The sequence below is a fragment of the Chinchilla lanigera genome, unplaced genomic scaffold (genome assembly GCF_000276665.1).
Source record: "Chinchilla lanigera isolate Chin_1 unplaced genomic scaffold, ChiLan1.0 scaffold00006, whole genome shotgun sequence".
Classification (NCBI taxonomy): domain Eukaryota; kingdom Metazoa; phylum Chordata; class Mammalia; order Rodentia; family Chinchillidae; genus Chinchilla; species Chinchilla lanigera.
The window spans coordinates 35,437,161-35,462,155 of record NW_004955407.1 but is presented as its reverse complement, the minus strand read 5'-3'; the positions used below and the strand labels follow the sequence as shown (position 1 = coordinate 35,462,155).

Below are 24,995 nucleotides of genomic sequence, written 5' to 3'. Positions count from 1 at the left end.
AGGGGTCATTTGTGGATGCCGTGACTGAAGACTTGAGCAGCTACAATGGTACTCCCACCCGAGCACAGCCACCGCTGAGCCAGACGACCTGTGACTTTGGAACCAGGGGCGAACCTGGCCCGGCCTCCCGCTAGCCTGCAAATCCACACAGCCGGAGCTGTGTTCCTTCTGACCGCCACCGCACGTCCACACAGAGACCGGCACCAAGATCCAACAGCTACTTCCCGCCCATCCGAGCCCGCTCTCCAGGGTGCCAAGTCACACCTCTTTCTGGGAGGCACTGTGACAGGACGGCCTGTTCCCATGGACGCCGACTGGCCAAGGTGGCCCTGCCTGCTGGGCGCGGCACCTGCAACTCAGAGCACCATCCCTGCCAGTACTGGATGCAGCCTGCAGGCTGAGTGACAGAATAGCCAGCGACCCGGTGGAAGGGATTCGCACGCAGGGCCTCCAGAGTGGACAGTCTGATTCCCGCCCATGAGTGTTCCACTTCCCGCAAGCTTTCAGGTGTTTTTTTTTTTTTTTTGAGACAAGGTCTCACTACGTAGTGCCATGTGGCCTTGCACTTGCTTATGTAGCCCAGGCTGGCCTTGAACTCACGGTGATCCTCCTGCCTCAGCCTCCTAAGTGCTGAAGTTATAGGAATGTGCCACTACACCTGGCTTCCCTCAGGCCCGATGCAGTGTCACAGGCAGGTCACCCGGGCTTCTGCAGTTGGTGTCCTGTGACTGGGTCCTAGCGGTGGGATCTGGGACAAGTTCCACCTCGTGACATTCGTGAGAATGAGATGAGTCCCCAAGTGAAATGTTGTGCAGGAGCAGGGCTGGGGCTCCTGCCACACTGCCCTCGGTCACCACCGGCTCTGCTGTTCACCAATGCTCTGTGCCCATGCCTGGTGAAGGGCACACACTGGCACTCAGAAGACCTGTCAGGTAACTGTGGCTCCCACACTTCTGTTATAACCCTCAACCTTCAGCACAATTTTCTTTTCTTTCTTTCTTTGGAGACAGAGTCTCGCTATGTAGTTCAGGCTGGCTTTAAACTCACTGTGTGGCTCAGGCTGGCCTCAAAAGGAAGGCCGTGGGCATCACAATCCCCAACTGGAAATTATACTACAAAGCTACTGTGATAAAAACAGCATGGTACTGGCAAAAAAAAAAAAAGACTCGAGGATCAGTGAAACACATTAGAAGATGCAGAAACAACTCCAGACACACTCAGCCACCTTATCTTTGATAAAGGTGCCAAACATGTTCACTGGAAGAAAGATAGCTCTTTAATAAATGGTGTTGGAAAAACTGGCTTTCCACATGCTGATGATTAAAACTAGACTCATATTTTTCACCATGTGCTAAACTAAATCTGAAATGGATCAAAGATCTAAATATTAAAACAAACACTAAATCTGCTGGAAGACAGAATAGGTAAAACTCTTGAAGACATTGGTGTAGGCAAAGACTTTATGAATAAAACCCCGATCGCACAGGAACTATCATAAAGAATCAACAAGTGGGATCTCATCTTATAAAGAAGCTCTTGCACAGCAAGAGAAACCACCAGCAGAGTGAGGAGACAACCAGCAGTGTGGGAAAAAATGTTTGCCAGCTGTTCCTCAGACAATGGATTACTATTGAGAACATATAAAGAATTAAAAAAAAAAAAAAATCAGACCTCCCAAATTTAAAGACACAATCCAAAAACGGGCCTCTAAGATGAATACACATTTCTCAGATGAAGAAATACAAACAGCAAATTAATATATGAGAAAATGTTCAACATTACTGGTCATTTGAGAGATGCAAATTAAAACAATACTGAGATTCCACCTCACCCTGGAAAGAATGGCTACCATCAAGAAATTCACCGACAGCAAATGCTGGCAGGGCTGTGGGGAAAAAGGGACCCTTCTCTCACTGTTGGTGGGTGCGTACACTGGTGCAATCACAGTGGAAATCAGTGTGGAGATTCCTCAGAAAACTAGGACTAGAGATTCCATTTGACCCAGCTATTTCCCTTCTGGGTATTTTTCCAGAAGAAGTGAAAATATACCAGAGTGGTACATGTGCACTCATGTTTATAGCAGTACAATCTGTAATAGCTACATCTCGGAAATAATCCAAATGCCCATCAACTGAGGAATGGATAAAGAAGATGAGGTCTTTTTATACAATGGAGTACTACTCAGCTATAAAGAAGGGTAAACTTGAGGGTTTTTAGGTAAATGGGTGCAACTTGAGACCATACTCATTTTTTTTGTTTGTTTGTTTTTTTTGGTTTTTCTCCGGTACCAGGAACTGAACTCACGACCTTGCGCTTGCCAGGCAGGCGTTTTTGCCGCTGAGCTAAATCCCCAGCCCCAAGAGACCATACTCATAAGTGAAATAAGCCAGATGCAAATGTGTAAACATCATATTGTCTCCCTGGCATGAGAAATTGAAATCCAAAATGCAGAACAGATATTGGGAAATGGGAAGAAACTGTTCAAAAGGAAAGAGAAACTGGGATGGGGGAAGGGAGAAAAGAAAGAAGGGAAAAGCAAAAAAAAAGCTTATATATATAAGATAGTTAAGATGGTTACACTTCTAATTTCTCTTAGTTCATTAAAAAGGTTTGTGCTAATATTGTTTAGACAATTAAATGGCTATAACCTGTACTCTGAGTAACTAATTTAAGGATAACAATATGCAATGTAGTAACCATTGTTACTCTCCTATTATCTTGTTTTGAAATTTTTTTTTTCACTTTAAAATAAAAAAAAAAATCGCCTGGTGTGGTGGTGCAAGCCTGTAATCAGCACTTGGGAGGCTGAGGCAGGAGGATCGTTGTTGAGTTCGAGAGCAGCCTGGGCTACAAAGTGAGTGCAAGGCCAGCCTGAACTACATAGCAAAGACCCCGCTCCAAAAAAAGAAAATTACTTCTCGGCCTTTTGGCTAAGATCAAGTGTTAAAAAAAAACAACAATAAAACCCAGCAATAACAACAACCAACCCCAGGGTCAAATCCAGAGCCATGGAAGGGGTGGGACAGCCCAGGGCCCAGAAGTCCTCATCAGTCAACCAAAAGAAGAATGCATAAATATTACTAGATTGTTTAAATCAGGGTATCTCAGGGCGGTTGGCGGTGAAGACCTGCAATTCAGGCTACTCAGGAGGCTGAGGCAGGATGATCATTTGGGCCCAGGAGATGGAGACCAGTCTGGGCAACACAGCAAGACCCCATCTTGAAAAGGGAAGCAAACAACAAACGTTTGTGTCAGCCTCAGCACTGCCGACACTCGGGCTGGATGCCTTGTCGTGGCCGGCTATATGCAGCACAGGACGTTTGCAATACCCTGGCCTCTGCCCAATTCCAGCAGCACCTCCCCCGAGCCGACCACAACCAGGGTAGGGAGGGATTGGGCAACATCCACCCAGGGGAAATCCCGATTCAAATGGAAATTTCCAGTAAGCCAGCTGATCTCTCACAAACAAATTCTTTTGGACACAGGGTCTCCCTGTGTAGTTCAGGCCTGCACTTGCTACGGAGCCCAGGCTGGCCTCCTCCTGCCTCAGCATCCCAGTGCTGGGACTATGCAGGCATGTGCCACCTGCTGGTTTACAAACTACTGGAACAGTCACCTCTGGCCTCCACAGAAGAGGAGCTTAGTTGTTCTCCTGCTTCTAACCTTGTTTTCTTAGCGAGCAAAACAGCTGCATAGCTGTTCCACAGGCGCTCTTCAGAGATTTCTGGCCGGCAGCAGATAACGTGTATGCCGCCAAGGGTCACGGAGGCGGGGTGAGCAATACCGCCCAACTCCGGCCACAGTTTCCATCTCTCGCAGTTTACCAAAGAGCACAAACCAGGACTGGTATCCACTGCCTCCACAAAACGTGTGAGTCACCCCGGCCTCATCCGCCTGGCCCGACGCCTCCCTGTGTGCCGGCCTCGGCGACCCCGTGCACCTCTCTCCTCCTGGGTGTTCCGCTCACCTCCCAAGCACTTCTGGAAGCAGCTGCCAAACGCTGGCAGACTAAAAAGGAGACAGCACTGACACCAGCGGGGGCTGTCCCCTCGCGGGCGGTGCCTGTCACACCCTTGCTCAGAGCTTAGGGAACCTTTGACCAGCAGACCAGAGAGCTGATAACTAACAAGTCCCGGGGCGGCAGGTGCTGGCTAGGCTTGGTTTCTGTGAGAGCCGCATCTATCCAGTGACTCACGCAGCTCTCAGCTCTCGGTGCGACAAATGACAACTAGGGAAAAAATCACCAATGTTAAACAGCTTTACCAACTGTTCACATGAACCCTTGTTCATCAGCTAAGAGAACAAACAAACGTCCTCCGACTACTATTTTCACGGGCTTGCAAATTCAGCAGATGGCAATCAACTGGGGGAACTACACGGGCATCCGTCAGGTGATGGAAACCCCCGCTCACAGATGCGCACACCTGTACACAGGCACACACTCCGTTATCGGAGCAGGAAGTGCAGCGGAACTGCTCGAGGAGCCTGGGCTGGGGCTTGGAAGACACCAGGCCCGGTGTGGCCCTCCCGCGGCCTCATGTGTGACCCTGCCATCCGTGACCCGAGCCCGCTGCCCCGGCCGCGCTCTGCGCTAACAAGACAGAGCCTTTCCCGAGGAGGGACGGTCCGGGCTTCTCTGCTGGGAAACAGTCAGGCCAGAGCCTCCTTGGCTGTGTGAAACCCGACAGGAGTGCACACCTCTGGCTTCGGTTCTCAAGCCCTGGTTCCGACGCCAACAGAAGGCACCCTCTGTCCCCAGGCCCTCTTGTTCCGCCCCTAACACTTCCCCTCTGCCCACACCAGGGCAGCACGGCGGTGCTCTGTGTACTCGGATGGAAATTTCCAAGCAGAGTCACCGTTGCTGTGGAGAGGCTCTTAAAACAGCCCCTATCCGCAGAGGCCAACCACTGCAGCATCTCACAGGACTGTTAACACGCTGTGGTCAGGTCCCAGGTCCTGTGTTTTGTGGTACGGGGGACTAAACCCAGGTGCTCACACGTCCTAGGTAAGTACTGTACCACTGAGCTACATCCTCAGCCATTTTTAATTTAGTTTACTTTCGGGACAGGGTCTTGCTAGTTGCTCAGGCTGGCTTTGAACTTGCAATCCTCCTGCCTCAGCCTCCTGAGTAATTGTGATTACAGGCATGTACCACGGTGCCTGGGTTAGAACTGAGTTCCTTATAATTCTCTGAGGAAAGAACAATGCGTATACCCAAGAGTGTGAAAGTTTAAATGGACTCACACTCACTCACACCTAAGCAGCAACAAAACATGTGTAATGTAATCCTAGCACTCAGGAGGCTGAGGCAGGAGGACTGCAAGTTCAAAGCCTGAGGCCAGCCTGGGCTACACAGTGAGTTCAAGATCAGCCTGAACTACGGAGTGAGACTTTGCAAAAAGCAAACAGATATACGGAGTGAAACGAAACCAAGCCGCTGCATGAACTTTTGTGCATAGGAGCTTTACAAGTCCTCAAGGTACTGCTGCAATGTGTTAAGACAATGCCTTTGTAGGCCCTGCCTTTATGAACCCGGCTTTGCTTTATTATTTAGGAGACAAAAGATGAGGGATCCTGGAAGCTGACCCACATGGGCGGGGCCGGCTCTGGGCTTGCTGACGGTGGACTGTGATGTGCCCCCACCTGGCACTCTCACTGCAAACGGGGGTAACCATAGGACACAGGGATTCGGCGGACAGGGAGTGGAACGCATGCAGAAAGGGCCATTGCTTCCCGGGCAGAGGAGGCGCGAGCTCCCAGCTGTGACTCTGGATAACTCTAACAGCCAGGACAGTGAAAACCCTGCACTGTGGCCCCTCTATAATTAGTACCTTCCTCCAGGTAAAGCACCTGCTCTCTCTCGGCTTGGGACTCCCCCTCTGGCTAGGCAATGTGGTGAGGTTAGGGAGAGCATGTATTTAAGATCACACATCTATAATCCCAGCACTCCCAGCACTCAGGAGGCTGAGGCAGGAGGATCCTGAATTCAAGGCCAGTCTGGGATACACAGAGAGGTCATGGCCAGCCTGAACTATATATTGAGACTCCCGTCTCAAAAAAAAATCAAAAGAACACAGTATTGAGTGGAGCAGGGACCTCGGAGAAATTTAGGACGTCTGCCTCCCCCTGCGCCTTCCCAACTCTCGGAAGAGGTAGAATGACCCCGTCACCTGTCGTAGATCTCGGAGCCCTCCTCCAGGCCGGGCAGCAGGCCCACGAGGAAGGCCTGGAGGCTGGGCAGGAGCAGCTTCTGCAGCGGAAGGAAATACTTCTCATACAGGCCGAGGAGCACAGGCCGCACAGACATGGCCGCGTTTGCCAGGAGCGGAAACAGCCCGCAGCTGTGGGGAGAAGGAAAGGTGGGAGGTGTGCCACGGGCTGCGGGGAGGGTGGGGTTTGGTCTGTGCTGTTCCTGCAGTGCAGGGGTGGGCCCAGGGCCTGGCACATGCTAGGCAAGTGCTCTGCCCCCGGCCACGGCCCACCCTGGCCAAGAACGGCTCTGGGGCCAGCGGCTGCGGTGCCTGCCCCCCCGCCCCCACACTTATTTTGCTTGTCGTTTTCTGATCCCGGAACCGAAACGGGGAGGAGCACTGTACCTGTACAGGAACAAGTCCTTGGCCAGCCATTTGGTGCCCACGATTTTGAAGATGATCTCGTAGGTTTCCAGAGCTTTCAAGTGCACGCCGCTGGGCAGGGCGGGATGCAGGCACTGCGCTAGCCTCTTGCTGATGACCAGCCGGCGCGGCAGCAGGGAGTACTTCAGGTTGCTTTGCAGCGCCTGCAGACAGGGGAGGGCCTTAGCGGAGACCGGGGAGACCGCCCGGCGGCTGTGAGGAGGCGGCAGAGGGACGGCACGTGCAGAGCCAGGGAGAGCCTCAAGCCAGGCTCCGGGGCGGCAAGGCCTGGGAAGAAGCCTGCTGCTGACGCGGGAGGAGGGCTGGCACCACAGCGACCGTCACCATCGGGCCAGCTGCTCGGGCCCATGTGCAGATGAGGGCTCTGTGCCGCTACCTCAGGAAGCCGCCAGTCCACACGCCCATGAGAAAGCACACAGGGGCCTGGAGTAGGAGCCGCCTGGCCCTAGGAGGACGCTGGTGCATGTGCCATCTCCCGGATGCCTGCCCAGGGAGATGGAGCGGCCCGAGTTCTCCCATCGCTCTCCTGGCTCAGCTCCCCAGCGTGGTGGCCCTCAGTGGGGCTCAGCTATGCCGGGGGACACAGCCTGGCATCACCAGCAGGTGGTGGTGGGGATCCAAGTGCACAGCACACCACCATGACCCTGGGACAGAGCGATGACGTCCCCACGAGGGTTCCATAAGCAGGACACATGACTTGTCTGTGGGAAGCACCCCGGGGTGGACACGGTGCCAGAGCTATTCCTGCGGCTCAGGGTGGCCACGGCAGAGGGCTCTCAGGGAAGGTTCCCAGACCTTCATCTCGGCAGTCTGCTGCCATGGTGAAAGTGGGTGCCGTCACTCACTCATCTGCTCATGCCGGACAAACCCTGGGTTCTAAGGCAGGGTGGCATGGCGGTGGTGTGGCAGACAGGAAGCAGAGGTCACACCCCAGGGAGCCCCTCTTCTAGGCTCCACCTCCTCCAAGCCAGGCCCTGCCTCCTTCCAGCCAGGCCCCGCCTCCTCCCTCCCACAAGTCTGTCATGAGCTCCACCATCATCTAGCCACCTGCCAAATGCAGGAGGCCCTGTGGGTCGCTACAGGCCTAAACCACCACACACAGGCTCCTGGTGCCCCTCAAAAGCTTCCACAGCACGGCTCCCACCTGCCCAGCTCCTTCAGACCCTAGCTTCACCCTCTGCCCTAACGCAGAACAATCTGCGGCTCCCACCTGCCCAGCTCCTTCAGACCCTAGCTTCACCCTCTGCCCTAATGCAGAACAATCTGCGGCTCCCACCTGCCCTTTGCAGTCCCTCACCAGGATGCTCCTCCCTGCACCTGGCTCATTCCGCTCCCACACAACACGCTCAGCTCGGGGGCAGCACCGTGCCCTGGCCATAGGCTGCAGGGGGCACCTGACTCATCTCTGCTGTCTTCAGCACGCTGGGCGAAACACCCTCAGCCGGAACCGCTGGCCTGTGCTCTAGGGAAAGGGACGGCTTTCCTCTTCCCAACAGAAACCCACCCTGCCTCTGACACACACTCAGGTTGTATGGGAGGAGAAGCAAGAGAAAGCAAATGATATTTTTCTTTTTCTTTCTCTGTCTCTTTTTTTTTTTTTTTTTTTTGTCTTTTTGAGACACGGTCTCGCTATGCAGTTCAGGCTGGCCTTGAGCTCACTTTGTAGCCCAGGCTGGCCTTGAACTCCCAATGATCTTCCTGCCTCAGCTTCCCGAGTGCTGGGATTACAAGTATGTGCCACCACGCCTGGCCTGTAAATGGTATTTTTCATCAAAGGCCTGAGGTCTAAACACACACATTCAATGAAACTGCATCTTTGCAAAATTAGACACAATTAAATATCATCAAAAAAATCTTCAAATATTACTCACGGGGAGCTGAGTACCTTAAAACGAGGGAAAGCCAGTAAGAGAATCTGAATAATGTGCTGAAGTGCATGAAAAAGGACCTGATGCCGCTGAAGTCACACTCTGTAATGGAGGGCCGCAGATAGGGCACGGTTATGGGTGATGAATGGGAAAGGGCACATCTTATCTGGGACATTTTCGAACACACCGGGGAGCAGGAACAATCCCCAAGTGACCATCAGCCAGCTCCTGTGAGCATTACTGCCAACCAGCCCTAAACACTTGGCCCTCAGGCAACAATTCTACAGTGCTGGGCCCCAAAGCGATGGGCGTTCTTCACAGTGCAAGCTAGGAGGGCAGGTGCTGTCTTTGCCTGAAAGAGCCGTGAGGCGTGTTTGTCTTTGTACATCTTAGAACAGAACCCAGGGGCACTCTGTCACTGAGCTATGTCCCCAGGTCTTTTCACTTTTTTATTCTGAGACAAGATCTTGTAAACTTACCCAGGTTGGCCTCAGACTTGCAATCCTCCTGCCTCAGCCTCCGAGTTCTAGCCTTACAGGCATGCACTGTCATGCCTGGCTTGGAACAGCTATTTTTGGACAAGATGGTCTTCTCTTTGTTAACTTCTACTAAATCCCTTTTTTGTATTCTGAGGACTTCTGCCATTTGCAGTTCCATGGCTGTCAAGTCCTTCCTTGGGGGGGCATTCGGGACTCAGGAACATCTGCGCCCCTCATTGTGCACGAGGCTTGATCCCTTTGCCCTCGCCCTGACCCTTGACCCCAGCCCATCAATATGACTGATGAGATGAAAGAACTGTGAGTCACTTCCAGCACCAGCTTTACAAGCTGGCTCCACGCTCAGCAGGCCCTTTTCCTCCAAGCTCATGAACCAAGGGGTGCCAGGAAGTCCCTCCCAGCCTGGGTCCCCAGGAAACCAGGAACCATGTCGTAAGTCACCCGGAGGTGACCTCGCCTGTCCCTATGAAGTGCCGTGTGTCTCGCATACAAATGCAGGGGGAGGGGCGGAGGGCCTGGGGCTGCCTGCACAGGCGTCCTCAGGACGGGGTTTAGCGTGTACCTTAGGCTCGGCGGAAGTGTCAGCAGTAAAGGGAAAACAGAACAGCTGTGACGGTGCTCGGTGAGGACGGCTCCGCGAGTGTCTGCGCTCCCTCACCCTTGCACTCGCTCTCTTCTCTGACAGCGCTCACACCTGCGCCAGACCAGGGGCAGCGACTGACGCAGGCACTGGGACACTGGGGATGCAGGCTACCTGGGTGCAAGCAGTGATACCAATCTGACGACGAGGAGGGGGCTGGGTGACGAAGGCGCCGGGTGCGAGACTGGCTGTGGGCACTCGAGCAAAGGGTGAGTCACGGCCCCAGTGGGCGGCCAGGAAAGGAGGAGCACAGCGTTTCTCAGATGGAGAGGGCTGACGTTTCTTCGTCTAAAAGGCTGAAAGTCATTCAGTGATTTATTCCCTCCTCTTTGCCACTAAACACTCAGAGCTTCAGCCTGGTGTGGTGGTGCATACCTATGATCCCAGCACTCTGGGAGGCTGAGGCAGGAAGATTCCAAGCTCAAGCCCGGCCTGGGCAACTTAGTGACTTGGTGAGGTGCTGTCTCAAAATTTTAAAAATGTGAAAAGAGCTGGGGATGCAGCTCAGGGCAGAGGTCCTGGGTTCAATGCCCAGCACCACAAACAAATGAACAAACACCCTCAGAGCTGCACAGGGTCCCCCACCACTGTGGCTTTCTCTGGTTGGACCTGGATTCAGACACGCCGTCTGTGAGCTGTCACCTCAATGCCCTCACACGAGAGCCGCGCGGTCAGCCAGCCCAGGCTCTGATGGACACTGCTCAGCAGGACCCGGGGTGGGGTTCCCACTGCCTCTCAGTGTGGTGACACGATGCCAGTGACGCTGAAGATAGAAGGGTCGCATGGGAGCAGCCCCTGCCTGCCAGGGTCACTGCCGAGCACCAGGCACTGCTGCTGGGGACGCCAAACGCATGGCCACCTTGGGGGAGGGGTGGCGGCCCCTCCAGGGGCCGGGCATTTTATCTACTGATCCACGAGTGGGACCCTGGGACCTCAACCACTCCCGGGTACACATCCGGAGAGAGCAGGGGTTCGAGCCGGGATTCGCACACCCTCGTTTTCACCAAAAGAGCACCGTGTGCCCCAAAGAGAATGGATCACGAGGAGCTGCGCACGCAGGGCAGCCCGATTCAGCCGTGCAGAGCGAGCAATTCCGACTCGGGGATTCGACGGCTCGGTGAGCCCTGGCCGCAGGGCCAAGTGCAACAACCAGTTCTAAAACAAGTCCTGTCGGTTCAGGCCAGGCCCCGAGTCAACACATTCAGAGAAAGAGAAAACAGAAGCGGGTGCCGGCGCGGGGGCGTCTGTGTCACGGGGATAGGTCTCCAGGGCAGGAGGACACATTCTGGAGACGGAGGCAGTGACGGCTGCAAGGCAGGAGCGTGCTCAGTGCCATGGGGTGGTAGAAGGGCGGTGAAGGGGGCCAGGCGTGGTGGCGCAAAGCAATCACCTTCCAGCTCTTGCACACCCCTGACTTCCTCTTCAGGTGAGCGCGCACACGTGGGTGTTTGCACACTGTGAATGCACACACGGTTCCTTGCTCGGGGAGTTAGTGAACGCTGTTTTCTAAAGTCCCAGGGGGTTTGTCTTTTTCTCTGACAGTGTCTTCACTCCTCCCGACCGACAGGCCCAGCTCCCGCGGGCGCACGGACAGTAGGAAGACCATTAAACCCGGCTGCACACTGTGCCGAGGAGCAGCGCCCGCCACCGGGGAGGAAGGAAGCCCCGCACACGGCCGGCGCCCGCCAGTGTCCGACCTCAGTCCCTTTCCTCCCCGACTCACACAGGGCCACAGGCGCGGGGCCCGGCTCTCTCCCCAGACCCCGCATCCTCTAAAGAGCTGCCAGGCTGGCCTGGCACAGGTGGGCCGGGCCGGCCTCACCCTGTTTCCCTCTCCAACTTCCGCCTCGGGTACTTTGCTCTGCTAGCGAGACAAACCCAGGAAGTACTCCCAGGGGAGTTTTGTGGCTTGGGTGGAGATTTCCAAAGCCCCAGAAGCCCAAATTGCCTGAACGTGGTGATGCACACCTGTAATCCCAGCACTTGGGTGGCTGAGGCAGGAGGTTCACCTGGACTTCAAAACCAGCCTGGGCTACATAGCAAGACCCTGTCTTAAAACAAAAACAAAAACAAAAAACCCAAATTGGCTGGCTATTAAGCTCAACATACATAGTTTGTGAGAAATGTTCTACCACTACAGAATGAGTATCTCCGAGAAAGAGATGAACTGAGGAGAAATAGCCACGTTTTCAGATCACTTTTAAAGTGCAATATGGAAAGCAAAGCTATGATTTAACAGGAAATTAAACTGTCTTACTTACTGCACTCACGAGCTAGGTACCACTCTAAATGCCTTCCTGGAACCACAATTAAGATATAATTACATCATTTTTGACCTCATTACATTCACAGGCTCCACAGGTTGACCTTAAACAAAATCACAGGGGCTGGAGTGTAGCTTGGTGGTGCAGTGGGTGTTCGGTGTGAACAAGGCCCTCGGTCAGATCCACAGCACCAATAAATAAACAGCAACAAAATGCAAGAATAAAATGTAAGTTTGCAAAAACAAAACCACCACAAAACCACAAAAAAGGACTTGAACTACAACCCAGCCTCATCACTAGAGACCAGGAAATATCTCGCTTTGTTCACCAAGGAGAAATGTCTGACTCTGGCTTCCCGCGGCACCATGTGACCTGACGTGCGGTGTTCCCTGTATCTCACGCTGCCTTGGCGGTGCCGTGTGGGAAACCCTGAAGGCTCCGCCATGAACGCAGAGGGTAACTGTCGTGCTTGAAGAGGACTGAGGCAGTCAATGAGGAAAATGTTTAACAGAAGACAATAACCACACAAGTGAGGAGTAGGAAGAGTCACACCTGATTTTTAAAATGCTTTAAGTAGTCCATAGCATAAATTTTTTAGGGGCTGGGGATTTAGCTCAGCGGTACGGTGCCTCAGCGGTACAGTGCCTGCCTGGCAAGCGTGAGGTTGTGAGTTTGATTCCCAGTACCGGAAAAACAAACAAACAAAAAAAGAATAAATTTTTTAAATGTTTCCTTTTGAAGTTACTGGAAGAGACAGCCCAAATCTACTTTCTTTTTAATGAGACAGCGTCTTACCCAGGCTGGCCTCGAACCTGCGGTAATCTCACTGCCTCAGCCTCCCCAGTGCTGGGCTCACTAGTGCAAACCCACTCTAGCAGGCTGGTAAATGCCTGTCTGCAAGGGACTGCGAGTATGTGACTGGAGAGTGTGCCCTGCCAGGTGCACCGGAACCGCACACACGGTGGTGAGACATGCCTGTCTCCCTGGGGGAGACGCCATCTTGCCTACGGGAAGCCGGCATCCCCATCCAGAAGCTCCTTCCACGCTCCATCAGGCTGCAGTGGCAGCGAGGCTCACACCAGCCAAATGACACCAGCTTTAACACTCAGCCCACCTTTGCCAAGAGACGTGGCCAGTGCCCTTCAGACAGAACGAACAGGCCTGGGGACTCGGTACACTCAAACTCACCCGAACCCCTGGGTTGTGCAGCCTGTTCTCAGCCCTGTGCCTGTCCCTGTCCCCGCTGCACGGAGGGGACAGCTTCGACGTGGGCAAGAGCAGCACTAAAATGCTGTCTGGTCTCAAACTCGTAACACCAGCTTCTCTCCCACCCTGGCTCCCCTTCCCTGGGCCTTTTCTGCCTGCGGACCTGTGTGCCCAGCCGCCCTGCTGGGACCATGGCTACCGGTGGGGCATGGGTGCCCTTCAGCCTGGCTGGGGCTGGCCAGAGCTCAGCGGACCCTGCCAGAGCCACGGCTGCAGGACAGGGCAGGGCGAAGCCGGGGCTGGCACTGCTGGAAGCTTGGCAGTTCTGCGACCGCCTTGCTTCAGTTCCCCAAGTTGGCTCTGCTGGCAAGGGAGGCTCCGCGTGCCCAGCTCAAAAGCCACGGCAGGGGCCGGTGACAAAGAGCACAGGGCACACCCACCTGCTCACACCCACCTAGCACAGACACACTAACGTGCTCCCGCACACAGGTTGCTAGGGGCGGGTTCCGGGGCGGGGCCGGCAGGGTGTGTCGTCCCCCCCCACTTCTCCTTCCCTCTCAGCTTCCAGGCCTTCAGGAGGTGAGCAGCTCTCGTCTGTGCGGCCCTTCAAGGTGGCTTCGCTGTGTTTACGCCAGCCAGCCGTGGTCTGTCATCATGAGCCAGAATAAATCTCCCCTCCTCTGAAGTTGTGGGTGTTCGTATGGTGTCTCAGCGACGAGATGCCACACAGAAACACCTCCCTCACATGTGTACACACGTATGTGCAGGTGCACACGCACCCATGGGTGCATACACCCCAGGCATGCACACATACGTGTACACACACACACACACACACACACACACACACACACACACACACACGGTATCCGTGAGCTACAAGCCTTCAACAATGCAGGCTGCTCCCAGCTGCCTGGTCAAGACAACTTGGGGTTCTGTGTGCTAGATTTACTTCCCAAACACAGGGAGCACACCGGAGATCCCACAGTGCAGGCGGCTGGGCAGGAGGACTGAAGTCAAGTACCACCCGGGCAGGAAAATGAAAAAGGGCGAGGATGTAGCTCAGTGGAGAGGGACCCTAGGTTTGATCCCCAGTACAGCAAAATAAACCAAAACGCAAGGTGAGGGTGCACGGCTGGCGCAGGCAGTACCGCTCTTCACTTCCCTCACTGGACGCCTGCACCGCTGCCTCTGCCCCGACCCCCGCCGTCTTCCCACTGCGAAACTGCAGACGGCTGCAGTGCTCCGCAGCTCTCTCGCCCTGGCTCCAGAACACATTCCCATTTCTTGGACAGTGGGCACATCCTCAGCCACGCCTGTCGTCCTCTCTGTCCCGGGGAGCTCCGGCTCTGCACGGGGCCAGCGCGGCTGGAACACAGACACGGCCTGCACAGGGGAGGCCTAATCAAGCTGCTGAGCTCAGCCTCTTCACGTGTAAAGGGGAAGATAACGGCTGGCAAGTATATTACTAGGGTGCCAGGCAGGGTGGCAAATGTCTGTAATCCCAGCACTTGAGAGGCTGAGGCAGGAGGACCACTGTGAGTCTGAGGCCAGCTTGGGTTACGTAATGAGATTTTGTCTCAAAAAACAAAACCCAAAAGCCCCAACATGCATTACTGAGGCTCACAGGAGAAACAACCCTAATTTCAGAGGTGGGGGTTACAAGCTAACAGGCTCAAGAGTAATGAAACACGGAGGGAGGAAGTCGAGGAACCAAGGAAAAGAGAGTAAAGATATGGACAAACACGCCCCTCAGATCCTTGTCTAGACCTCAAAAGGTACAAGGTGCAAGAAGAGCACAGAAACACTTCAGATTTTATAATCACACAGCAGAGGCCTGACGGTACTGGTACCACACATGGTATCTGGAAAGGGTACTTCTGGGATTTCTACACGTACTTTCATCCACGTATAAACGACATACTTAACAAACCCAGCACAGAAATTATATGGAAGTCAACTTGTTCAAGTCAGAGCTGGGAAAGAATAAAGAGCACCCTGGAGCCAAGTGGGTGGGACACATCTGTAATGCCAGGGAGGCAGGAGATCAGGGCACAGATAGCTGGCTGGGCAAGTGGGCATGAGCTGTCAGTCACTGAGATCCAGGACCCGTCCACAGAGAAAGTTCCCAAGCTCTGAACCTGGGACCAATCCGAAAATGCTATCTTCAGTTTTTCTTGCACAAAACTGGCAGGTTTTTGATAGGACGGTCTAGCTCTGAGAGCAGCCTGAAGAGTGAGAGACGCAAAAGGCCTCTGTTACTTACCTCCTGGCCGCTGTGGTCCCTTGGTGGCCTGATCTCAGTCTGCAGAGATTATTTCTTTTCCTACTGTCTTAGTTACTTTTCTTGTTGCTGAGACAAAACACCCGACACCCAAAGTTAAAGGAGGAAAGGTTTGTTTAGTTTAGTTTGTCGAGATTTTAGTCCATCATCGGCTGGCTCAAAAGCAGGGCAGCATGGCAGACAGGTATTGAAGAGGAGAAACAGTTCATTGTGGAGAGAAGGTAGCAAAGCAAGCAAGGGACCTTGGCAGCTTCTTTGTGCCCCTTTTATACTCTACCTAGACTACCAGGGGTTAGGGCAGTGCCAAACCAACCAGTGGACTGATTTAGTAATCATGAACTTTTAATCCCAGCACCACACTTCGGATCCAGCCTCCTCTGTAAAAGCACCCACGCCTGCATGAGGCTCTCGGTGTGGGTGGCTGCTGTACAGTGCACTGTAGGACATTCAGGAGCCGCCCGGGGGTGCTGGGGATTTAGCTCAGCGGCACAGCGCCTGCCTGGCAAACGCAAGGTCGTGAGTTCGATTCCCGGTACTGGAAAAAAAACCAGGAGCTGCCTGGCCACCGTCCACGACGAGCTGGTTTCGAGCTGGTTTCACCCCAGGCCCATCCTCATAAACCATAACATTTACCTTTAATAAATGTAAAGCTTTGCTACTTTTTTTTGTGTGTCTTGCCCAATTATTTGCTCAGGATAACAAGAACCTAGAAAGAATCCCTGAAGAGAGTCTACAGCCCCCTAGAAGGGAGGCTGAACCAGGACTGCAAGTCTGAGCCCAGCCTGGGCAACACAAAGACTTAGTCAGAAGATCCGGTCTCAAAATAAAAAAGGGATGGGGATGTAGCTCTGTGCAAAGGCTCAGGTTCAAACCTACAGTACCACCACCACCACCAAGACAACAACAAAATCCTTACAAAGCTTATCTCACTACAAACCCCACACTCGCGTCAGTACTAAAAGCTCTCCTGACAGAACTCAATGTTCCTCAAACCTCACACCCATCAGAATGGGGCCAGATTGCTGTCTTCTCCACTACACTTCCCGAAGCTCTCTGGAGCCGCACACGTGACCCTGGGGCAGGCACAGGAGGCCTTGGACCAGCTGCCCCCACCAAGCTCAGGACACGGCCATCGGAGCACCCAGCTGGCCACAGCACACGGGATCCTTCGCCCGGAATGCACATGCGCCACCTCTGCACAGCTCCTGCGGCAGGTGATGACCGGGCAGCCGGCACGGGGAACAAGAGCACAGTCCCCGCGGCGGGTGAAGAGTGCGGGTCTCTACTGTCGCATGGTGCTCAGTAACATCTGATCGATGCGACCCATGGATGCCCTGCTCCATGGGTTCCCCTTACAGCCGTGTCCCCAGGAAGCCACCTGTGGAGGAGTGAGTGTCACAGGACCAGCTCTGGGGGCAGGTGGAAGGGAGACATGAGATCAGGGTGTGGTGAAGCCGGCTGGGGAAGCAGGCGTGATCTGTTAATTACAAGATCCCGGACACATGCGCAGAACAGTTCCCAGAGCCCCGCGCATAGATTTCTCTTGAGACCTCCAGTAGGCTCTCATTCGGACTGCTGGACCTGACGACTTCGGGCAATGTCTGGAGACAGTTCTGACCGGTGGGGATGGGCCTGGGGTGAAACCAGCTCGTCGTGGACAGGGGCCAGGAGGCTCCTGAACGTCCTACAGCGCACCACACAGCAGCCACCCACACCCCAGGCATCTACTGGGCCGAGGCTGAGACCCCAGTCCACAGGGGCACATCGCCGCCTAGGATTTATACAAAGGCTCCACAACACCCCAAAAGGACTCAATGTTTTGGCCCCCTATATTGCCAAGGAAGTTAGCTTCTAACCCTCCTCTTCCTGTCTTGGCCTCAGACGTCAGCCATAGGGTCAGGAATTAAATTTTTATAAAGCTGCATACAAGAGCCAAAAACAAAATGAAACAAACATCAAGTGTTTGTTGCTTTGTAATTGTGTGCTGGAGGAAATCCTCCCAGAAGCTGGCCACAGCCTTCCTGCCACATCTCCGGGACGGGAGGACGTCAGGTGCCCAAGTCTAAATTAACCTCTGCCAAGGAAAACACAATCAGTGGGACCAGGTCCTGCAGGGAGGCCGGGCCTGGCCATCTGTTCCCGGGCTACTACAGCCTGGAAAACCTCTACATTTCAGAGGCAGAGCTAGCAGGCACCAGGCTCCAGATCCAACCCCCAGCACCACAAAACCAAAACAAAACAACCAGGCACAGTGGCACACGCCTGTGATCCCAGCACCCAGAAGGCTGAGGCAGAAGGATGACTGTGAGTCTGAGGCCGGCCTGAGCTACACAGTGAGTGCAAGCGCAGCCTGAGCCCTCTCTCAAAAAAATCAAACAAAACACCCAAGCAGACCCATACCTTACTATGGATGCTTTTATATAGCACTGGAGCTTGGACTTCTTTGTTATAGAAGCTAACGTTACTGTAACTAGTATATTGATGGTGTCTTCATTTAGTATTTTCAGAAAATACTAGCATAATACTCAAAACCCCTCAAGTGCAGTATTGGGGGATGCTGTGCCTATCTGAAGAACTCAAAACAATTAGCTGAAAAATTCAGAAATAAATTCACTAAGATAACCAGTTTCCACATTTCCTTTTGAATTTGCTTTTTGATTTGAGCCACAGTCTCACTAAGTCATTAAGTTGCCCAGGTTAGGCAACCTCTGAGTCTCCTGCCTCAGCCCCGCAGAGTGCTGGGACTATAGGTGTAGCCACCACGCCCCGCTAACAGTGAAGACTCTTACAGCTACATTTGTGCCACGTGCCTACGGAGTAAAATAGCATTGCAATGTCCATGCGGTGACTGTCTAGCCTTGGGAAATGCAAAAGCCACTGGGAAGAGCTCCCCCGCCTTTCCCCAACGGGCTGACGTGGTGATCACCGCAGCAGGTATTGAGAGGGACCGAGAGGGGCTGGGCTCTTGCACACAGCGGGCGCCCAAGACAGTCCAGCCACTTTGGCACATGGTTTGGCAGTTTTTTTAAAAAAATTAAACACATACTCACTGGAAGCAACCCAAATGTCCATTAGAGGGAAATGGATAAGCAAATGACGCACAGCTATGGATCTGAGGTAGGACAGGCTAAGCAAGGAGAAAATCACCCTTTTAAAACTGTGCTCTTAAAAAAGCTGCAATTTCAGGATGGTCAAAGCTGCCCCAGGTTATTCAGAGCTGTACCTCCTACCTTGCTCTTTCCCCTCTAGGCCCATCACACCCAAATCCCTTAAAGATACCAAGAATCCAAAACTTCACCTTCTTGCTTTGAGACAGGGTCTCCCTACGTCAGTGATGGTGAACCTCTTAGAGCTTTGAGTGATACAAGCAACCTGCTATAGCACGCGTGCCACAGGTCCACCACCACTATGCAGTTCAGGCTGACCCGAAGCACACTATTAGCTCAGGCTGGCTTCAAACTCACAGCAATCCCCCTCTCCTAAGATCCCCGGCCCTAGGATCCTCCCGAGTGCTGGGAGTACAGGTGTGCACCACTACACCTGGCTTAAAATTTTACCTCCTTGATAAGGGCAGGAGGTGGGGCATGGTGGTGCACACCCATACTCTCAGCACTCGGGAGGCTGACGCAGAAGGACTGCTGTGAATTTGAGGCCAGCCTGGGCTACAAAGTAAATTCAAGGCCAGAATGAACCTCATACTAAGACTCTGGCAAAAAAAAAAAAAAAGAAAGAAAGAAAGAAAAAAGAACAGTAAGGGCAGGAACCTGACAAAAAGAAACAGACTCAAAAGATTCAAAGAATGCTTTTAGGCAAAACATCTTAGATCACACATCTTTAAAGGATGCCTCCAAGGCAAGGTGTGTGGTACACAACGACAATCCCAGCACTCAGGAGGCTGAGGCAGGATGATCACTGAAAATTCAAAGTCAGCCTGCGTTATATAGGCAGACCCTGTCTCAAAAAACCAAAAGGGAAAAAGGGTACCCCCCAAACACCTGCAGACCACAGTTTGCCCCCTCTCCAGTGCCGGCAGTCTATCTTCCGTGTGTATTTCCTAACTCTGCCTAGGAAAATCTGTCTATGCCTCTCACTGATGCATCCTGAAATTCTTTTTTCTGTGCTGAGACTCAAGGACTTACTTGGTGGGCCAAGCTGAGGTCCCCATTTCTTCAACTCCCTGAACCCTGCCAGTGACAGACCTTACTCAGCAAGAATGAAGTATCAACAACAGCTTGATGACTCTCCACGTAGCTGTGGTGATTGAAAGAGGCTAGAGCAGTCTGAGAGAGAATTTAAACAATGCAAACTAATCTATAGTGGAGTGAGGCAGATTAGGGCGTGGCCAAGGGGGGGCATGTGGGCCGGACCTGTCTATCAGAGATCCAGGACACACAGAGAAACAGCTCCCAAGGCCTGCACCTAGGACCGATTAGAGAATGCTATCTTCAGTTCTTTTGCAAAATCAAGCAGGTTTTTGGTAGGACAGTGTTCTGGCTTGTGTCTAGATGTCCCCCAGTCTCATGTGCTCATAGGTGGGGCTTTGTCAGAGGTGGCTGGACCTAGAGAGTGTGATGCTGGGATTAAGGGTGAGTGATTACCAAATTAGTCCACTGACTGGTTTGACACTACCCTGAGCCCAGTGGCCTAGATAGAACATAAACGGGGCAGACAGAAGTTGCTACTGTCGCTTGCTTTTGCTGTCCTCTGTCTGCCTTGAACTGTTTGTTCTCTGTGATCCCTGTCATGCCACCCTGCCCTGGAGACAGCCCACCCGCTATGCACCAAACTGTGAGCTCAATAAACCTTTCCTCCCCTAACTTTGGCTGTCAGGTATTTTGTCTCTGTGACGAGAAAACTAACTAAGACAGAGAGCCCGGATCTGAGGTCAGAATGGGGTACAAACGACAGCACTGTGAACCTTTTGACTCTTGCTCTCTCTGGCCTGCTCTCACTCTGCAGTGCATCCTTCTTTCCTGTCTTTAATACATGTAAAACCTCGCTACCTTTTGTGTGTGTCTTGTCCAATTTTTTGTTCCACACAAGACCCTGGAAAGAGCCCACAGCCCCCAAATGCCTGTATTTGGCTCAAAAATGAGCTTAATGTCGATACTCATGGTCAAACAGTTTTGACTGAAAAACAGGCAAGAACCCAGGTGTGATGGCGCACCCCTGTAATCCCAGCACTTGGGAGGCTGAGGCAGGAGGAGTGTTGCAAGTTCAAGACCAGCCTGGGCTACAAAGTGAGCTCACGGCAGGCCTGAACTGCATAGCGAGACCCTGTCTCAAAAAGACAAAACAAAACAAAGCAGGCAAGTTTAATGTAGGTTTTTCTTTTTTTTTCTTTTTTTTTTTTTGAGACAGGATCTCATTGTGTAGTTTAAGCTAGCCTTGAACTCATTACACAGCCCAGGCTGGACTCAAATTCATGGTGATTCTCCTGCCTCAGCCTCCTGCACGCTGGATTACAGGCATGAGCCACCTCACCCAGCTAATTTAGTTCCTTCTGTATGAGTTGCTTAGGCTGCTGCAACAAAACACCTCAGCTCACGTGGCTTAAACAGAGGTCACTTCTCACAGGACCACAGGGAAGTCCCTCTGTGAGCCAGGTAACCGTTGGTCCAGTCTCCCTGCAGACTTGCTTCTTTCTGTCCTCACACAGCAGGGAAAGAGCAGAGCAAGATGGGTGTCTCTCCCTCCCTCTTTTTTTTTTTTGGTACCGGGAATCGAACTCAGGTCCTTGTGCTTGCCAGGCAGGCGCTTATGCCACTGAGCTACATCCCCAGCCTTCCCTCCTCTTCTAAGATCAGACACGACAGCCTCATTTAATCCAAATTACTCAGCAGCCCTTTCTTCAGATGAAGATTCAGGTGTCAGACAAATTTGGGGGAGGGGGAAACGGCACAGACAGGAATCCTGCACACCAGGCCTGCCGGGAACTTTCCAGCCTCCTAACTTTTTCAGCAGAATTTCTGTGCTGTAAGCGGATCGCAAGCCCTTTCCTTTATCCATCAACTCAATTCTGCTCGATGAGCTTTTGTCCTTAGAGCATGGAGGGATCATTCATCTTTCCAAACTGGGACTGTGTCCATCCTTCCAGCAGACTGGAAAGGAAGAACTGGCAAAAATACTCTTACTCAGACACAAAGCACTACCTCGCCCTCACCCTAGCTACAAATTACTACACAGCACAGCAGACTCTTCTGGGCAAAAACAAATATTCTTTTTTTGGAGACAGGGTCTCACCACGTAGCCCAGGTTGGCAGCAAACTCACGGTGATCCTCCTGCTTCAGCCTCCTCAGTGCTGGGATTAAGGCCTGGCAAGAAATGCTCTTTGCAGAAGCACTACCTCAGCCTGGCAGTGTGAGAGAGGCTCACACTGTGGCTGCTGACCAAGCCTGCATCCCAAATGCCCTCGCAGTCTCAGTTACGAGATCCCTGGGTCAGGGAACAAAGCCACAGTGCTGCCCGAGCAGCAGCCTACCTCCACGACAGTAAGACTCAGGAGCCGGCCCCCGGGTCTGGGAGTCAGGCTGATGCACTATTTGCTGCATCTTCTGAATTCCAGGGCCAAGGACATGGGACGCTGCCAGAGACAAATGGATCCTGTGTTGGCCGCTCGACTTTCGGGCACAGGATCTACTTGACGTCCACGAGGACGGGCAGGAATTGCCACCAGTGCCCGTCTTGTGTGGCCCCAGCTTAACTATCACATGGTTTCTCTGATATGAGAGACCCAAAGTATAAATGAACTAAAGAGCAAAATAAAAGATGCTAGGAAACAGGAAGATCTTTTGTGAAAGGGAAGGGAACCAAAAGGAGGGAGGGAAGGAGATGGGGACGTAAAAATAATTAATTAAAATGTGTGAAGCCAGGTGTAGTGGGGCACACCTGTAATCCCAGCACTCAGGAGGCTGAGGCAGGAGGATTGCTGTGAGTTCCTCTGTGAGGTCCTCACTCCCAGTATTCAGGATAGGCCTGTGTGTGGGGATGGCGCCTGGAGAGAGGTGATTAAGCCGGGCATGGTGACTGATGCTTGTCTGTCATCCCAGCACTCAGGAGGCTCAGGCAGGAGATCAGCCTGGGCTACACAGTTCAAGCCCACCCTAAACTGTATGGCAAGATCCCGTCCTACAAAACCAAAAAACTAGCTGGGCGTGATGGTGCACGCCTGCAATCCCAGCACTTGGGAGGCTGAGGCAGGAGGACTATCATGAGTTTGAGACCAGCCTGAGCTACAAAGTGAGCTCAAGGCCAGCCTGAACTGCATAGGAGACCCTGCCTCAAAAAGACAAAAAGAAAAACAAACCAAAAAACAAACAAATGAACAAAAAAACCAAAAAACCAAAATAAAACAATAAACTTTGTGCGTTTTTGTTTGTTTGGAGACAGGGACTCCCTGTGTAGCCTAGGCTGACCTTGAACTTTGTGGAGATTCTCCTTCCTCAGCCTCCCAAGTGCTTGTATCCTATCTTTTTTTTTTTTGTTTTTTTTGAGACAGGGTCTCACTATGCAGTTTAGGCTGGCCTTAAGCTCACTTCACAGCCCAGGCTGGTCTTGAACTCCCAACGGATGTTCCTGCCTCAGCCTCCCGAGTGCTGGGATTACAGGCGTGCGCCACCATGCCTGGCTTTGTGTCCTATCTTAAAGGAAGACCTGAGAACACACCTGTCCACCCTGCAAGCATGCGGCCTTGACATTCGTGTGATATAAACACGCCCTGCAAGAGAAGAGCAGTTTCTGGACCCTGAGCTGTACTAACTGCCCATCTTCTTGAGGCTGACAGGCTCAGAACTGCTCCCTGCCACCTCCCCTACGCGGTGGCAGGCAGTGGGCCAGGGTCACTCCACTCACACAGCCTCCCCTGGAGAGCCAGGGGAGTCTGTCTGTCTGTCTCTCTTTTCTCGATGAGGTCACCAGACTTTCCCAGCCGGCCTGACCTTTGGCCTGGCTGCAGATCAGAGCTGGATGCCTCCGTCTCCTGTCCTGTGCTCCGTTCGAAAGTCAGGTCTCCAAGAGCCCCAGCGGAGCTGTGCAGCCACTTCTAGCCCTGGTGTCCTCCACCAATGGCCACAGTGGCCACCTGAGTGTTTGGGAGCGACTCTGTCCCCCTCCCCTGGGCAGGACAGGCACACCCAGTGGTCCCACTTCCAGGCTGCAGTGGTGCTCAAGGTCAAGGCCACATCTGATGCCCGCGGGTCGTCCCAGACCTGCTTTTCCTCATCCAAGAACGCACACGCGCATATGTGCACATGCACACAGAGCTACACCTGCACTTATGCTAGTGTGGGGCAGGATTCAGTGTTTACCTTACTCTTTTAAGAGTGTCAGCAGTTAAAGAATCACTCTAAAAAACAGAAGAAAATGCAGTAAAAATCCTACGCTGTGTGTAAAGAACAATCTCTGAACAGCTTATAATTTTAAATTTTATCTTGTGTAGACACAAGCATTGTTGAGATAAAGATCCTTCAACTTACACCAACACTGTACAATTCTAGGCTCTGAAAGATCTAGGCGGTATATACACTGTTTCAGGTAATGAGGGAACTCTGGGGGACCAGGCTATGGGTGGTTTTTCTTTTCCATATATTCGTTTGGAATACATGGAATTCGTTTCCTTTCTTTTTTTTTTCTTTGAGACAGTCTTACTATATAGCCCAGGCTGGCCTTAAATTCACAGGGATCCTCCTGCCTCAGCTTCCTGCGTGCTGAGGTTATAGGCATGTTTTCCAACACAGCCTGCCTATATTTTCTATTTGTCAAAATCATCTCAGATTCCTTGCAATAATAAGAAAACCGTGTCCCCAGCCCCAAAAAGCATACACCCTACGTACCTTGTTGAGCTTGCCTAGTGAAGATATGAGATCGGCCCATTCACTGGAGGACTCAAAATTTCGTAAAGCCTTTTCAATCCCTGAAGAGTAACTTCTGTATCTGTAGTCATTTAACAGCTCCTGCTCTTCTGGGTCCATCTTACATTCTCACAGTGGAGAAAATATCTGAAAGTGAAGCCACCAGTAAGCAATGAGGAAAATTCTTTCCTGCCCAATGCCGGTGGTAACTCAGCTTACAGATGGCCTGCCTGCCACAGGCCATTTAAAAAACCCAAGGACAACATCTTGGCCTGAATGGTCTTGGCCAATCAATCCTCTTCAATTAGCTTAGGAAATTGGAAATATTCTATCAGATCACGTAGGGAAAAAAATAAAGCATTAAAGAAAACAAAATGGGTGTGGTGGTGCACAGCTGTAACGCCAGCACTTTGGGAGGCTGAGGCAGGAGGATCCCAAAGTAAAGCCCAACCTGAGCAATTCAGAAGATCCTCCCAAAAAAATAAATGAGGGGAAGGTGTAGCTTGGTGTGAAGGCCCGGGGTTCAACTCTCAGTATCAAAAAAATGAAACAAAACAACCCTAAGAAGTAGTTGGTACGTCCAAGTAGTTCGTAGCTGTTCTGTGTTCCCTTCACCCCAAGAAATGTCCAGGCCCCCAATCGGGCCTAACAACGGCAGCACCCCAATGCTCCACGCAGTCTGTTTACTCTAAGCGGCTGAGCACTGGAGAGAGAACTTAAGGCGGCAGGGCTTCTGCTCCACAGACTAACA

General features: G+C 52.5%; 1 protein-coding gene across 2 annotated transcripts in view; it reads right to left on the bottom strand.

The window, feature by feature from the left end:
* The window catches only part of Dopey2 (dopey family member 2), an 80,097-nt gene extending 55,706 nt beyond the window's left edge, over positions 1-24,391 (bottom strand). For both annotated transcript variants that reach the window (XM_013504576.1, XM_013504580.1), the window contains exons 1-3: positions 24,227-24,391; positions 6,597-6,778; positions 6,171-6,341 (exon numbers count right to left, since the gene is read on the bottom strand). In XM_013504576.1, coding sequence (XP_013360030.1) covers positions 6,171-6,341; positions 6,597-6,778; positions 24,227-24,364 — 491 coding nt within the window. In that variant the 5' untranslated portion in view covers positions 24,365-24,391. The remainder of the gene's footprint in view (positions 1-6,170; positions 6,342-6,596; positions 6,779-24,226) is intronic.
* Between the last annotated feature and the right edge of the window lie 604 nt (positions 24,392-24,995).